This window comes from Aythya marila (assembly GCF_965140915.1).
Source record: "Aythya marila genome assembly, chromosome: 15".
In the NCBI taxonomy this organism is placed as follows: domain Eukaryota; kingdom Metazoa; phylum Chordata; class Aves; order Anseriformes; family Anatidae; genus Aythya; species Aythya marila.
The window spans coordinates 13,391,289-13,404,645 of NC_139056.1; the positions used below are offsets into that span (position 1 = coordinate 13,391,289).

General features: G+C 35.5%; 1 protein-coding gene across 2 annotated transcripts in view; it reads left to right on the plus strand.

Annotated features, from left to right (window-relative positions):
• SDK1 (sidekick cell adhesion molecule 1) overlaps positions 1 to 13,357 on the plus strand; it is a 396,992-nt gene that overhangs the window by 99,327 nt on the left and 284,308 nt on the right. For both annotated transcript variants that reach the window (XM_082772472.1, XM_082772473.1), the window contains exon 2: positions 12,866 to 13,025. In XM_082772472.1, the coding sequence (XP_082628598.1) occupies positions 12,866 to 13,025 (160 nt within the window). The remainder of the gene's footprint in view (positions 1 to 12,865; positions 13,026 to 13,357) is intronic.

Consider the following 13,357-nt stretch of genomic DNA (forward strand, 5'->3'; position numbering starts at 1 on the left):
ATCTCTAATATATTCTCTCTGTATATGTTTTAGGCTGGAAAAGACATCTAAGAAACTAAAAGATAAAATACATGCACAAAGGCATCTATTTTCATGAAAGAATAGGCTTTCACTAAGTATGTGGCGAAAAAAATCCTTTTCCACATATTATCAAAGAATAATAAAAATAGAACATGAACAATATAAAGGCAAAGAATTGTTTTTAATATATTTGTCTGGTATTCATTTCAAAGGCACAAGAGCAAGGTTTAGATACATTTAAGAATTTTTAATGGAATCTTCCTTCAGGCTACTTAATGATGCATATGATTTTTAAGTACTAAAGGGGTAAAAAAAACAAAAAAAAAAAAAAGGAAAAAAGGCTAGGTCTATACGTTCACTTTTCTCTTTTAGGATGCTTTTCTTTCCTCCTTTTCGGTAGTATTCTTGCCTTCTCAAGGATCTGTCTTTGAAATCAATTTCAGATGTCAGGCAAAAAGTTAAAGATGTTGGCACTAGTTGTCACAGATCAGACTAGGATGTCTCATTAAACTGAGCAAAGAGAGAGTGCGCATCACCTTTAATTTTCAGACTGGTTGGTGTTTTGTATTTAATGTTCAAGTGAATGTGATTGATGCCTTGCAGAGAAATATGTGATAACATTTACTGAAACTTCTCTTAAATATTTGAAGGTATATTTCTGTGTCTGTCTAGTATGAATGATTTTGGTTTCCTGTGTTCTCCCTTCTTGGCTGATGGCCTCTGAAAGTGAACTTTGAGAACAAATGTAGAACAAGTCAGGCATGCCCCTGTTGTGTTGATAATATCAACTTGACAAATGTATTCTGAATTTTGCCTGCAGCCATTAAAATGGAAAGCCAAGTCGGAAGTGTTTTATGTGAGGTTTTCTTACTGCTTGTACCAGCAAGTATTGTACTGATTTTGTCAAAGGGAAACATAATTTTTAGAAAGCACTTGCCCTATTGACACCCAATGAGAACAATATATTTTAATCCATCATACTATTTTTTACAGTTTCATTGCTTTATTTGCCATTGTTGTACTTTTTCTAGCTATTCCTAAGCTGGTATATACTAAAGGCCAAATGTCAAAAGTTAAAAATAATAATAATAATAATAATAATAAAAAAAATAAAGTTAATGCTAATTTAGGCTTAATAGTTATTAATGTTGCTTGTTTTTTATACGTAGTGAAGAGAAATGGCTGAGGTTGTTACAGCTTTTAGGATTTAGATGTTTATTCAGAGTAGACGGTGGCTCTGTTTTTGTCATGTATCTAATTTTTATATTTGTATTTGAGGTACACTCTCCTTCATATTTACAGAATTCTTCACCGTTTGTCAGATACAATGGGTTGGCAAGAAGCACATGCAGGGAAGTAATTTAATGTATGTTACTTTAATTTAGAAACCCACATTTTTGATGTGAAGCTGGGGGGTTAGCCTTTGTCCAATTAATGTCTCCTATAACCATGGAACATGTTAATTTAATGTTTCCACATTAAAACAGTGTCACGGTAAGTACCTGTTGAGTATTGCTAAACAAATAGAAAAACAACTAATTTGCTTCTTAATGAGCCAGTGTAATGTGCTAGCATTTCAGTCAGACACGGTTTCTGGTTGAGCATGTATCTCTGAAGATCTACTCCATGAAACAAGCCTTTTAAAATCAATGCTAATAAAAGACATTGCCATAAACTATGTCGATGAAAGCTGCATGAAAAATGTATGAATAAGTATTTGGGATAACCTCTTAAAATATGGCTGTAGAGTATTTTGAATATGTCACAGGACGTTGAAAAGTCTGGGAGTCAACCTGTTCTGTATATTTTTTGCAATTCAGATGCCAGATCTTTTAAGAGTTAGAGCAGGGGCATCTCGTGGGCTTTTTCTTTCCCTTTTTCTCCTTGGTGGGAAGCACCCAAAGGCTGCCTGCTCCTGGCACCCGTAGGCAGCGCTTGGATTTTGGCTGTGCCTCAGCACCTGCATTCTGCCTCCCAGAGAAATTTGCAAAATGAGATTTTTTTTGCAATAAGTACTGTATCAGAGTATCGCTATGGGATTACAAGTGCTTACAAATACAGTGACCTCCTCCAGAACAGTTAATCTCAAAACAGAAAAAGCTGTATGTTTGGCTGTTACACAATAGCTGCAGGCTTTTCCTTACACTTATAAATCCCCATTTGATATTTTAGAAACTGTTTTCAGGTATTTCTAGAGGATGCTATTTCTTCAATTTGTTCGTACAAGTTTTTTCTCTGTTAGATTTGGAACATTTTCATACATGTTCTACATAATTGATTTCATTGTAGGGTTTTCAATTGGAAAACCAGAAAGTTTACGTAGATATTTTTTAGCCCTATACATAAATAAGTGAGGAACTCCAGTATTGGAAGAGGGAGAGCAGTCAATATTATTTGTGAATTTTAAACATCAAATAGCTCAGGTTGGCATTAGGTGTGTGGTGAGTGCTGAAGTTACTTCTGCTGATCTTGTCTCACCTCTTGCTTTCCTGACACAGGTTAGAGCTTGTGTTAGGCACAGAACTGCTCTTTGCTTAAAAATATTTGAAATTCCTAGTCCTTCAGTCCTTTCAGGGGATGTAATTATTTCCTCTGTGGGTAGGAAAAAAACAAAAAACAAAAAACAAAAAAACATGCCTTATCTACTCAAGGAAATAATTTAGATGTCCTTTCCTTCATTGTCCCACAAAAATCTGCTGCTTTTTTTTTTTTTTTTTTTTTTTTTTTTTTTTTTTTTTTTGTTAGCAGAAATGCTTCTGCTTTCAGACTTCTGTCTGGTGGATCCTGGTGAAAGTAACCTCAGTCTGTACTATGATGAAATTTTAAGCACAAGGTCGGAAATTGTAATTATCAACCATACTGAATTTTTTTGGTCGCCTAACTGTGTGTTTAGATGGAGGCGTTGTGTACTGAACACAGGAATATGGTGCTTGGAGTAATGAATTGTGCCTCCCAAACTTCTACATCCTCTTAAACCTTAATAAAGTTATGACATTATTTTCAAAATACTATTTAAATTCCCTTTCTGTCTAACTGGAGTTTAACCCTGTCTGATTTACAAATCTTATATTTTTTCTTTACATATCCCTTTGATGCATGTCGTCCATCAATGTTAGCAAGAACAGTAAATGCATTGATCTATTGCTACACTTGGCAACTTATATAACACTTTATGTAAGAAGTATTGATTTATAAAATCCAGTACACGTAATTAACATTAGAACTGTCAAAAGTTGAGAATAGTATTAACTTGTTGCTTATTTATAACCCAAAGAAAATTAAATAAAATATCCAGATTAATAAAGTAACTGCTTTTTTTTTGCCTTCAGATATGTCAAGCTGAGTTAAATTTTCAAGAACAGTGATATGCTTCTTCCAACTTCTGACAAGGAGAAATTATATGTTTCGTTAGTATTGTTGAAAATAATTCTGTAGTCCCTAGGTGTGTGCATTATCCCCGAGGTGGTGAAAGGATTCCACTTGGATAGTTCTGAAAGGGTTTGGTGTAAAAGATGCAGGAATAACTGATAGTATTAGGGAAAATTAAGGTAGCTAATTTATGTCAGGTTTTTAAAGAGCCTTTGAACTGGCCTTTAATTAGTGCCTGCTCTCCTCTGTGAAAGTACGCAAAGCTCTATCTCCCTGTGTGCACGGTGCAAGGTACTCTCCAGTTGTCTACGCAAATCAGGCAATGAGATAGTTCGAGAGCTCTGCAAGGATCACTGTGAACTGTTGTTCCTGACTCAAGCACTAACCAGGTGCCTGCTGCAGAATTTGCTTAAGATGATGGGAGTACTTGAATTGGGTTCTGTGAACTTTGGGCTTTGCTTTGATTGCGTTTTTGCCCTAATTCAGCATCACATAAGGATATGAACAATTCCGTGTCTGTTTGGTATGGCATGTGATCGTGTGCTTACCACCCTTGAATTCAATAGCACCATTGAGGTCCTTTGAATTGAGTTTGTTGAGGCAGGCCTTATCCAATTTATAAGCCTATTTACATTTCCAAGTTTAAAGGGCAGAAAAGAAAATTACAAGCTACACATAAACAAAACAACAATAGCAGTAAGGAGCGGGTGTTGTTTTAACAAAGGCTTGTGCATGAATCATTTCCCATTCAATCCCCTTCATCAAGAGAGATGTGTTCATATCTTTTATGGTTATTCATAGTCTCCTAGCTATTTAGAAATAATTTTGTCCTTGAAATAATAAATAGGTGACCTTACATGCCTTTCAAGTCTGGCAGTGCCTTTGCTGTGCCATTGTTTCCCACTGCTGCACTAGTGTTTCTGTTCTGGTACTTCCAGGCACTCATCTGCTGTTTACCTTTTTGATTTAATTCATCTTCTACAAAACAACCGAGAATCTGCCTTGCACCAAGGACAAAGTTGTGAAAGGCATATTTGTGATTTGCTTTATCCGTTCTGTTAATTTGTCTGCAGGGTTCCATCCCAGTGTCTGTTATGTTTAGTGGATCTACATCGATACCAGTGTGATCTGAGCTGGCCCTCCAATGGCTGGAGATTGTGTAGTGGCAACAGTAGTTTCCTTTGTGGTTAGATAAGGAAGCAAGTCATGAAATATTTGGCTTTTTTTTTTTTTTTTTTTTTTTTTCCTCCCTTGTAATGCAGTCTTTGCTTTCCACCTGCTGTGTGCTGTGATTTAAACTATAGCAGCTTATTTCCTTGGGAGCCTCACAAGTCTCTGTAAACATCACTAAATATTAAGAGAATATAAAAACAATGGAGGTTATGCTTTGATACCAAATTCAGTCTAGAGAGGTCATATTTCTTTGGAGGTTTTTTGTTTGGTTTTGATACTTAATGGGTTCTCATTTATTTGCCTGCTTTGTACACTGTAGTGCTTTTTATCTCAGAAACTTTGCAACTTCAAGATGTGCTTATGAGCATTTCCCAGAATAATTCTGCAGCCTCTTTTGAGGATGAATTTTACTAAACATAATTTAAGAGCATGATCTGTAGCTTCTTGATTTTTAATCTTACAAGTCAGTTTCATGAATTCATGGAATATCAGCTGTTATTGCCTTCTGATACAATAAACCTCTTTTTTTTCCTCCCTCCTCTGTTTCAGCTGAAGTGTTACAGAAGGTCAGAAAGAAAAACTAAAATGTGAGATGTAGAAATTAAACTGGGAAAGAAACCATAACAGGACTTTTGGTTAATATATCAGGAGCTGCTTGAGGCTCAGATAAAATGATATCAGCTCATTCTTTTTCTTGTCTGGTCTGCTAAGGAAATCGATTTTAAGAAAAAAATGATATAATTGCATGTGGGAAAATTTTGCTCGCTGGGGAGAACCAAGAGCATTTCTTGTGGAATTTTGAACAGAATGATGTTACTGACCACTGTATGTTTCCTCCCAGATCCAGATGTCTCTTCCGGGCTTCTGTAGGGGCCCTCTCCTTTTGGTCCTGTTCTTGGTGTTTCTGCTAAAACACTGCCAGCCTCAAGAAATCTTTTCTCAAAAGGGAAAGAAATCTGTGGTGTTTGAAAAGACTGTTTTTAAACAGACAACAGTGTTCAGGAATAGGTTTAGGTTTTGTGAACACAACAGGTTATGTCTAAGGGTTTTGTTAGGCAACAGGTGGTGATAGGATTTTCTTTTTTAATCATCAAAAAACTGCTCTGGCTTTTGTTCGTCTGTCTTAGCTTTGTATGTTACACTGAGCTGTTTTTCTAGTTTCTTAAGTGGTTTGTAGGGGAAAATGGAAGAAAGCAGATAAAACATGAAATGTTTGTGCATTAAAACAAAGTAGAAGGGTTGCAATGTTGAGGCAGGTTTTCCTGTAACAATACATTTCATGATGTGTATGTTAGCATTCCTGAAGTTTCTGAAGGTGTTTGAATGAATGGTTTTTGTTTTTGTTTTTCCTTTAGAAAACTAAGCTATGTATTAGTCATGATTTGGGAAAAACATCTGATCTATTTGTATTGAGAAATGAGGAACATGAAAGCAAAATGGAATTTGCAATGCTATTTGGGCAATTCTGAAATAGAAAACTGGTACTTGATTTTTTTTGCTTTATTTTTCTCTTTAAACAAAGTAAGTTTTTGATTAAGTCTACTTAACTATTAGTGTGCAACACTTATTCTTGCCACTTGGGACTCCTAGTTAATTGTGTAAAAGGCAACCAGATCTGTACATTTCAGAATGTTTAGTTTTCCTCTTGGAATAGTGTGCAACACATATGTAATCTAAGTTCAACATTTCTTCCACCCAAATCGAACAAATGATTGGCAATTATCCAATAACTGACAAGCCAATTAGTTATTTGACCTATTCGAGATGAAAACAGGTACCTATTGAAATTTTGTCTTCCATTGACTGTACATTTAAAAGAAATAAATGTCACTTACTCTAGAAATATGCAGGTTTCCTCACAGAACTTGCTGAGTCCTAAAACAATTTAATTCCATCCTCAATTAAACCTTTAAAAGCACTATCCATCAACCTCAGCTCTTACTGTAGTTGCATTTAGAGATTGTAGTGGATGTACCCACAAAGCAGGTTATCTCTTTTGTCTATAGCAGTACAAAAAATGGGTAATGTGCACTCATTTAGTTGACTATGAAATTAAGGAAGAAGACTTGATTTAAATATAGATGCTTCAGTATTATTTCAATATGAAATCAGATATTGGCTCTGATAAAAGCTCAGGAAATCCACTTTAAGGGCATGTTTTATACTGTTGTGTGAAATTTCTGAGCCATGGCAGTATATTGGAAAAATAACCTGATATTTTAATGAAATATTCCCTATTGATGTATCAGTCCTTTCAAACCCAGGCTTAGCATAAGGTAGTAAAATGCAATTTTAATTTAATTGTTGTACTTAGTGATTTATGTCACACTTCCAACCAAGAAAATCTGAATCTCAAATATCCAATATTTTGGGTAGAATAGCGTTCCTGAAAATCAATACGGTTAAAGTGACTCAACGCTCTAATGTATGTTTGACGTTGTTGACAGTTTATGAATAGATCATATACTAACTTTCACAGCATTTCACCAACATACTTTAGAAGGTTTGAAATAAAAAGAAGATCGACTCAAATATATCTGAATTCAATTTGACTTGCTGGTACATTTCTCAAGATTTATTGTGTAATTTTTCCAAATACTTATGCCGTACAAGATATTGAAGTTCATTTTTGTCAGAGAATACAACTTGCATCCAGAGCTTGTACATGCATGCTTGCATGTTAGGAATTAGGATAAGTTGAAAAAGAAAAATCTTTTGCCTATCCGAGTCACGAATAAGAAGAAAATGGCTCTGGTTCCCCAGAAGGTTGCAGTTATCAGCTGTCAATCAGCACAGAGCAGCTCGTAGTCAGTTGTGTGCACTCTGAAGCATCAGCTTATGAATGTCACAGCTGAACTTTAATCTTTTTGATGGGATTCTGCTGCCCATAGTTGCAGCTATGTACTTTGCTTGGAGCACTGAAAAGTGTTTCTGTCTCCAGTTTGGGCTTCCTGCCTCTAGTTTCCTTTTTAATTTAACTATTCTTTTATATTAAGTGTTTAATCCCCCAGACAGATCATCTAAAATGCTCTTTGTGGCAATTATCATTAACCTACCTGAAGATGGCTCACATCTCTTTTCTTTGCAAACAGTGAGTGAAAATGCATTTCTGTATTGTGGCTCTTCTGGACTTATCATTCATTCTCTCCGTAGTTTTTGTAGTCTCATTTCCTGGAAAATTCCTCAGAGAGATTATCTTTATTTTTCTGTGTCAGTTGATCATGGTTTAGACACACGTGAAAAAGGGTGATGGGCATCATGCTTTGACTTGGGTCTAATAAAGTAGAATCAATATAGGTGTATTCTTTAATAAACCAATTGTATTCTTTCTAGGTTATACTGAAATATATCTTAGTCAAGATTTGTTTTCAGTATCATCTGTTCAGTAAACTGAGTGATGGGAAGATATGCTAAAATGACATATATTAGTGATTGAACTGTATTTACTTTGACTTGGTGATTTATGAACAGGTTAATCTACTTTTAATATTCAATATTGCTTCATCTAAAATGATTTAAGAGTAGATACATATAAGAAAGACAAATAGTAATGGCAGCAAGGATCTATTAACCTGTTCTCTGCATTCACTGCAACGTTCCTCTGAGTGTCTTCAGAACCTCAGTAACTGATTTTCTCAGGATACAAGCATGTGATTTTAACCTGCAGCAGTTGGCAATCGTGATTTCTGGAGAAAAAATTGCTGAGATTTTAATAGGGTAGTAGTTGCAGTGATTTTTGCTGGTGAAGATGATGTGATACTTCTCTGGAGTCTGGTAACTTCCTTTTTCTCAGTAGGACAGATGTGCTCAAGATCAAATTGCATCTTTTATTAAAACATATAGATTTCTGGGTGATAGGACTTCTTTCAAGATTCTGTGGTAACCTGGAGTAACTGAAAGATGTATTTAATCTGACTCAGATTTATGTGTTGTAATAATGTAATCTCTTAGATGGCTAAAACTCATTAGTCAAAGTTTGTTAATGTGTTTATTGGAGGGTGTGTTTGAGTTCCTTGAGATGACGGTACTATGTTTCTGAAGCTGTGTTTGCTTCTGCTTTCCTGAAGTTCTCTTATCTAGCTGATGAGTAGCAACTCATTTTTGTTCCCATTCCATTCAGTACAAAGCTATAGCCAGACTGCCTTCTCCTCTTACAAATTTTATGCGCAAGTTTGTACCTGAATGTGGTTTTCACAGGGGAATAGAGTATGAGAGAGCTCTCGGGTCTTTTGATGCTCCTCGTCTGCTAGGGCCCGGGAGAAGCCCAAAGTAGATAACAATTCCATACAGCAGTTTTTTTATATTTAAATGTCAGCATTAATCCAAACAGAAGTGTATGTGCATTGTTGAATTAGGTCTTGAAAATATACAGAGATAAAATCCATCTAAGCTTTGTGTGTACCAAGGAAAGAAAATAGACAGGCTAACCTGGCAGTATAACGTAACTTGCTGTTTAATGATGCACAAACACAAGGCAGACAGGTTTTAGTGCAAATACACAGATAATTTTGACATTCAGTCCTGTTTTTTTACTGAAGATTTTCATGAAAATAAATCTGCAACATCCTTTTTAAGGGATACCAGTCAGAACGTTAGTGAATTGGGTAAGCAGACTTAATGAAAAATTGCAGAAGCTATATGTATGTGCCAGCAGATAGAGACCTTATCCCTTCACTCCTCCTTGCAACTCTGACAATTTATTTTTTGGTTTTAGATCAGCCTAGTTGAAGAGCCAGAGAGGCTGCAAGTGTTAACCCTCATGTGTTCAGAGGAAACCATCAGCATACAATATGAATGTTTGACTTTCTGTGGGGATAAGAAGTCTTTTAGCTAAGAACCCTAATTCCATGATTTTATTACTCCTGTTTCTAGGACTCAAATGCACTTTTTCTTATCTGTTTACTCCATCTTTCAAGTGAATGAGAGTTAAAAGATGCTCTTATGGCTTATAAACCATTGAGTGGCCAAGGTTAGGCTTAATTGAGACCTTCCAATATATATGAAGTCCAAGTATCTCATGATACTGTTAAATGAAGTGCTTATCTTCCATCCCATAGTCAGTTCCTCCCTTCCCACAGTTTTCTTTTTGAAATGGCTTTCATTTTTCCTGTTAATTTTCCCGTTTCCTTGTGATGGTTTGTAACAGCTCAACTTGGAGGTCCAGTTATAACTCTGCTTACCCTTGCAGCTTAGAATGGAACGCAGAGCTTAGCGTAACGTCATTTTGATCTTCTGTCTGTGCAGAGCTGTAGAAATGCCAAAGTCGTCAAAGCTTTACTGCCACATTTCTTCACGGAATCCTTGCCCAGTATTTTACTTTCATTTCTGCTTTCAGTGAGTATTTAGTGAGTTCCGATTGTATAATTGAATTTGATAAACTGATGCTATGTGATTGATGAGAAATTCGTGAGTAAAAGATTAGGAGATAAAATTACTTTAAGGCTTTAAGTAAATCTTCCAGAGAGCTGGGGTAATTCATAAAGCATGCCATATTCTTTATCAAAATATTCCTGTAGGTCTATTAAATTTTACCTTCTAACAGAATTGGATTGAATTTTGAGAACCATTTTCATGTAACGCCAGCCTGATTGTGGTAGTTCAAATGGGAGAGAGCTCTGAGGGGGTTGCAGCATTGCCGGCTTGGCATCGTTTGAGTTGTGGTGGCAGGACTGAATGGTGGAGCCGTGGGCAGCAGTCTTTGTCTTCAAGTAAATCATTTGTTCTTGGAAAAACATGAGGTGTAATGAGTAAATGGATAATTATGAGTGAAATAATGAAAGATTCTGTGCTGTTTGAGTCTTGAAAATCCATGTTAGCGAGGATAAACAGGTTACTTGGGTAGAGGTTTATAGTGCAGATACCAGCTTCGTTGTGATCTCACTGAATGGCTCGGCTTTCTTCAGGAAGGAATAACTTAATGAGCTCGTTTCATGGGTCTTGCTAAACTAGCAGGTGCATATAACTGTTTTTAGCAAAGTCAGTGCTCATCATTTCAGCTCAGCAGTTGGACTCTGTGCTGTAGGACTCGTGGAAACTCCCGTAACGCCCCCCTCCCCTAGGTACGAGAACAACTCTGCCACTGTCTTTTCATCTCCACAAGGAAGCCTGGCACCTTTCATCTGGCGAGTGTATGATTATTAAGTCTGTCTCATAACTCCCTTGGGAGACTCCCAAAAGTATACTTGAAGCCTCTGGAAAGATTAAACGCTTCCTTGCTTGTTTAGAAATTTCTATATGAAAATTTTATTTGGAGACTGAAAAAGCATATAAATTGTTCCAATAATGATTGTATTACATACAATACTTCAATCACTTTTTTTAAAAAAGGACAATTTACATTTTGTTCTGTGTGAAATAACTGTTTAATACTTGTTTAGCTTAATTTTTTTTATTATAGAGTTTTAAAATATAGGTTGTTTTTACTAGCTAGAGAAGTGTGAGAATTGAGACTAAGTATAAAAAAATATTTACAATTTAAAAAAAAAAAGCTTTGCAGAATTTCATCTCACTTGTTAGCCTGGGAATATCTGCCATTTTTGAACTGTTCCTGTTCTCTCATGTTCAATTTTCATTGTTTCCTGTATATCCAATTAAAAAAATATATATATTCGTGATCTGCACTATCAATTAATTTGTTTGAAAGATAAATTGTTTAAAATGCTTCAAATCTGAGAAGGACATTACCTCAAAATACATTCTTCAATTTAGTTAATTAGGTGTGTTATAGTCAGATTGTATGTAATAGTTTTGAAAGTATTGCTCTAAGATGTTAATGTTTTTATTTATTTATTTATTTATTTATTTATAGAGAACTATTCTAAACCAGTGAGACAGTTTGTCTTTGCAAGTCAAATCAAGAGGTGGTCTTAATTGTGAAGTTATTAATTTCTTAACTATTTTTCAGTGGCAAAAATTAAATTAAAAAAAGAATAGAAGTTCAAGTGGAAACTAACTCATTAGTATTAATAAATAGTAGTAATCACCTCTAGAAAGCCATTTTTTTTTAATTTATACACTTAGTGTATTGTTCTGTCCTGCATGATGAAAAGATTAATTAAAGAAATTAATCTGTGAATTAACACTGAAGTGGACAAGTTTAATGTACCTTAGCCTATTCTGTAACAGCTGCTCCATTGGACTTTGGGGTATTGGGATGGAGCAAATACATAAAACTGTATGAAACCCAGTCGGGCTGTAAGATTGACGCTGCCTTTAAAATATTCCCTGAAGGGTGGGGGCTAGCAGGAACCTTTGGGTCCCTCTGCTCCAACTCTGCCCCTTTTGGGCCACCCAGAGCAGGTGCCCAGCATCACGTTCAGGTGGCTCTTGGAGCCTCCAAGGAAGGAGACTCCACAACCTTTGGGCAGCCCATAATATTGTTTTTTATTATTTTGCATTACATCTCTGACCTTGAATGAAACACTTAGGTATTTTTATGCATGAATGTTCTTTTTGATGACAGGATGCGTTTGCAAATTTTTATATTAATCTATATTTCTGATGGTTACAAGCACAAATGTTAGGTGTGAGGTATGAGAACCTTGATCTTCCAGAACTGAATAAAGAGGGAGTCTCCAACAGGTGTTGAATTGCGTTAAATCTGCCTTTTAGTAGATGTATGACAGTTTAAGAATTGAGAGTTTTGCTGCTTGGAGTATTTTGAACATTTGTGATTCACAAGAGTTTGGGACCACGTGTGACCCCTGAACATTATTAAAGTACCCTAATAGAAAATCTGTTAGTGGTTTCGGGTAATATAATTTAATGCATTTTGGTTAGCAATAACATTGAAAAACACATTAATCTTGCAATTCTTTGAGGTCTTCTGTTCTAAACTCTTTTTTCTATCCAAATTCCTCATTTACTGTGAGACTTCTCCTGCTGTGATAAACATTCCTCTCCAAAATTACTCCTGTGGTTTCTACAAAAAAAATAAAAACTTCTGAGTGGATTTAATCCTCAAAGAGGAAGGGGGTGGGAGGGGGGAAGGCAGCAAACATGCCTATCAGATGTCTATGGTAGACAATGCTGAAAAATCTCAAGTATAATTACTAAACGTGCACAAAAACTTGTCTGAGTGGGCACTTCCCTTCTAAATATGTACCAAGGACTGAGGTTATTAAGATCTTCAACACTTGTGAACTCTGTTTTTTTAGTTTAGAAAGCTTAATTATAATAATAATTAAGCCTTAACTACTGAGTCATGTCGTCTCTCTTATTGCTTATTTTGAGAAAAAAGTGAGCTCAATATTAGTGCCTTTTACTGTACTCAATTTACAAAACTCTTTTGTCTCTGTTTCAGATGATGTTGCACCATACTTCAAGACAGAACCAGGCTTGCCCCAGATACACTTGGAAGGAAACAGACTTGTACTTACGTGCCTTGCTGAAGGCAGCTGGCCCTTGGAATTCAAGTGGTTGCACAATGACAGCGAAATAACTGCCTACTCCAGTGAATACAAGTAAATAAAAACCATATCATAGCCTTCTCTAAGTGTAATTGTAGACAAACTACAATATCTTAAAGCACCTCTGTAAATACTAACATATTGATAATGTTTTCTTACGAAGACCATTTTTCGTATATGGGTATGATCTCGGAGAGAATTTCTTTTACTAAAAACAATATTTAACATTCTAAAATAAAGGTTCTAACATAAAATATTTTAAGTACCAAAAAAAGCTTTTTGCTGGTTATGAAAATTTATACTCGTAATAAAGAGCAGGCGTATTCCTTGAAGCTTTTGTATAGACGGTGTTCATTAAAAATCAGGACTTTGTTCAGAATCAAAAA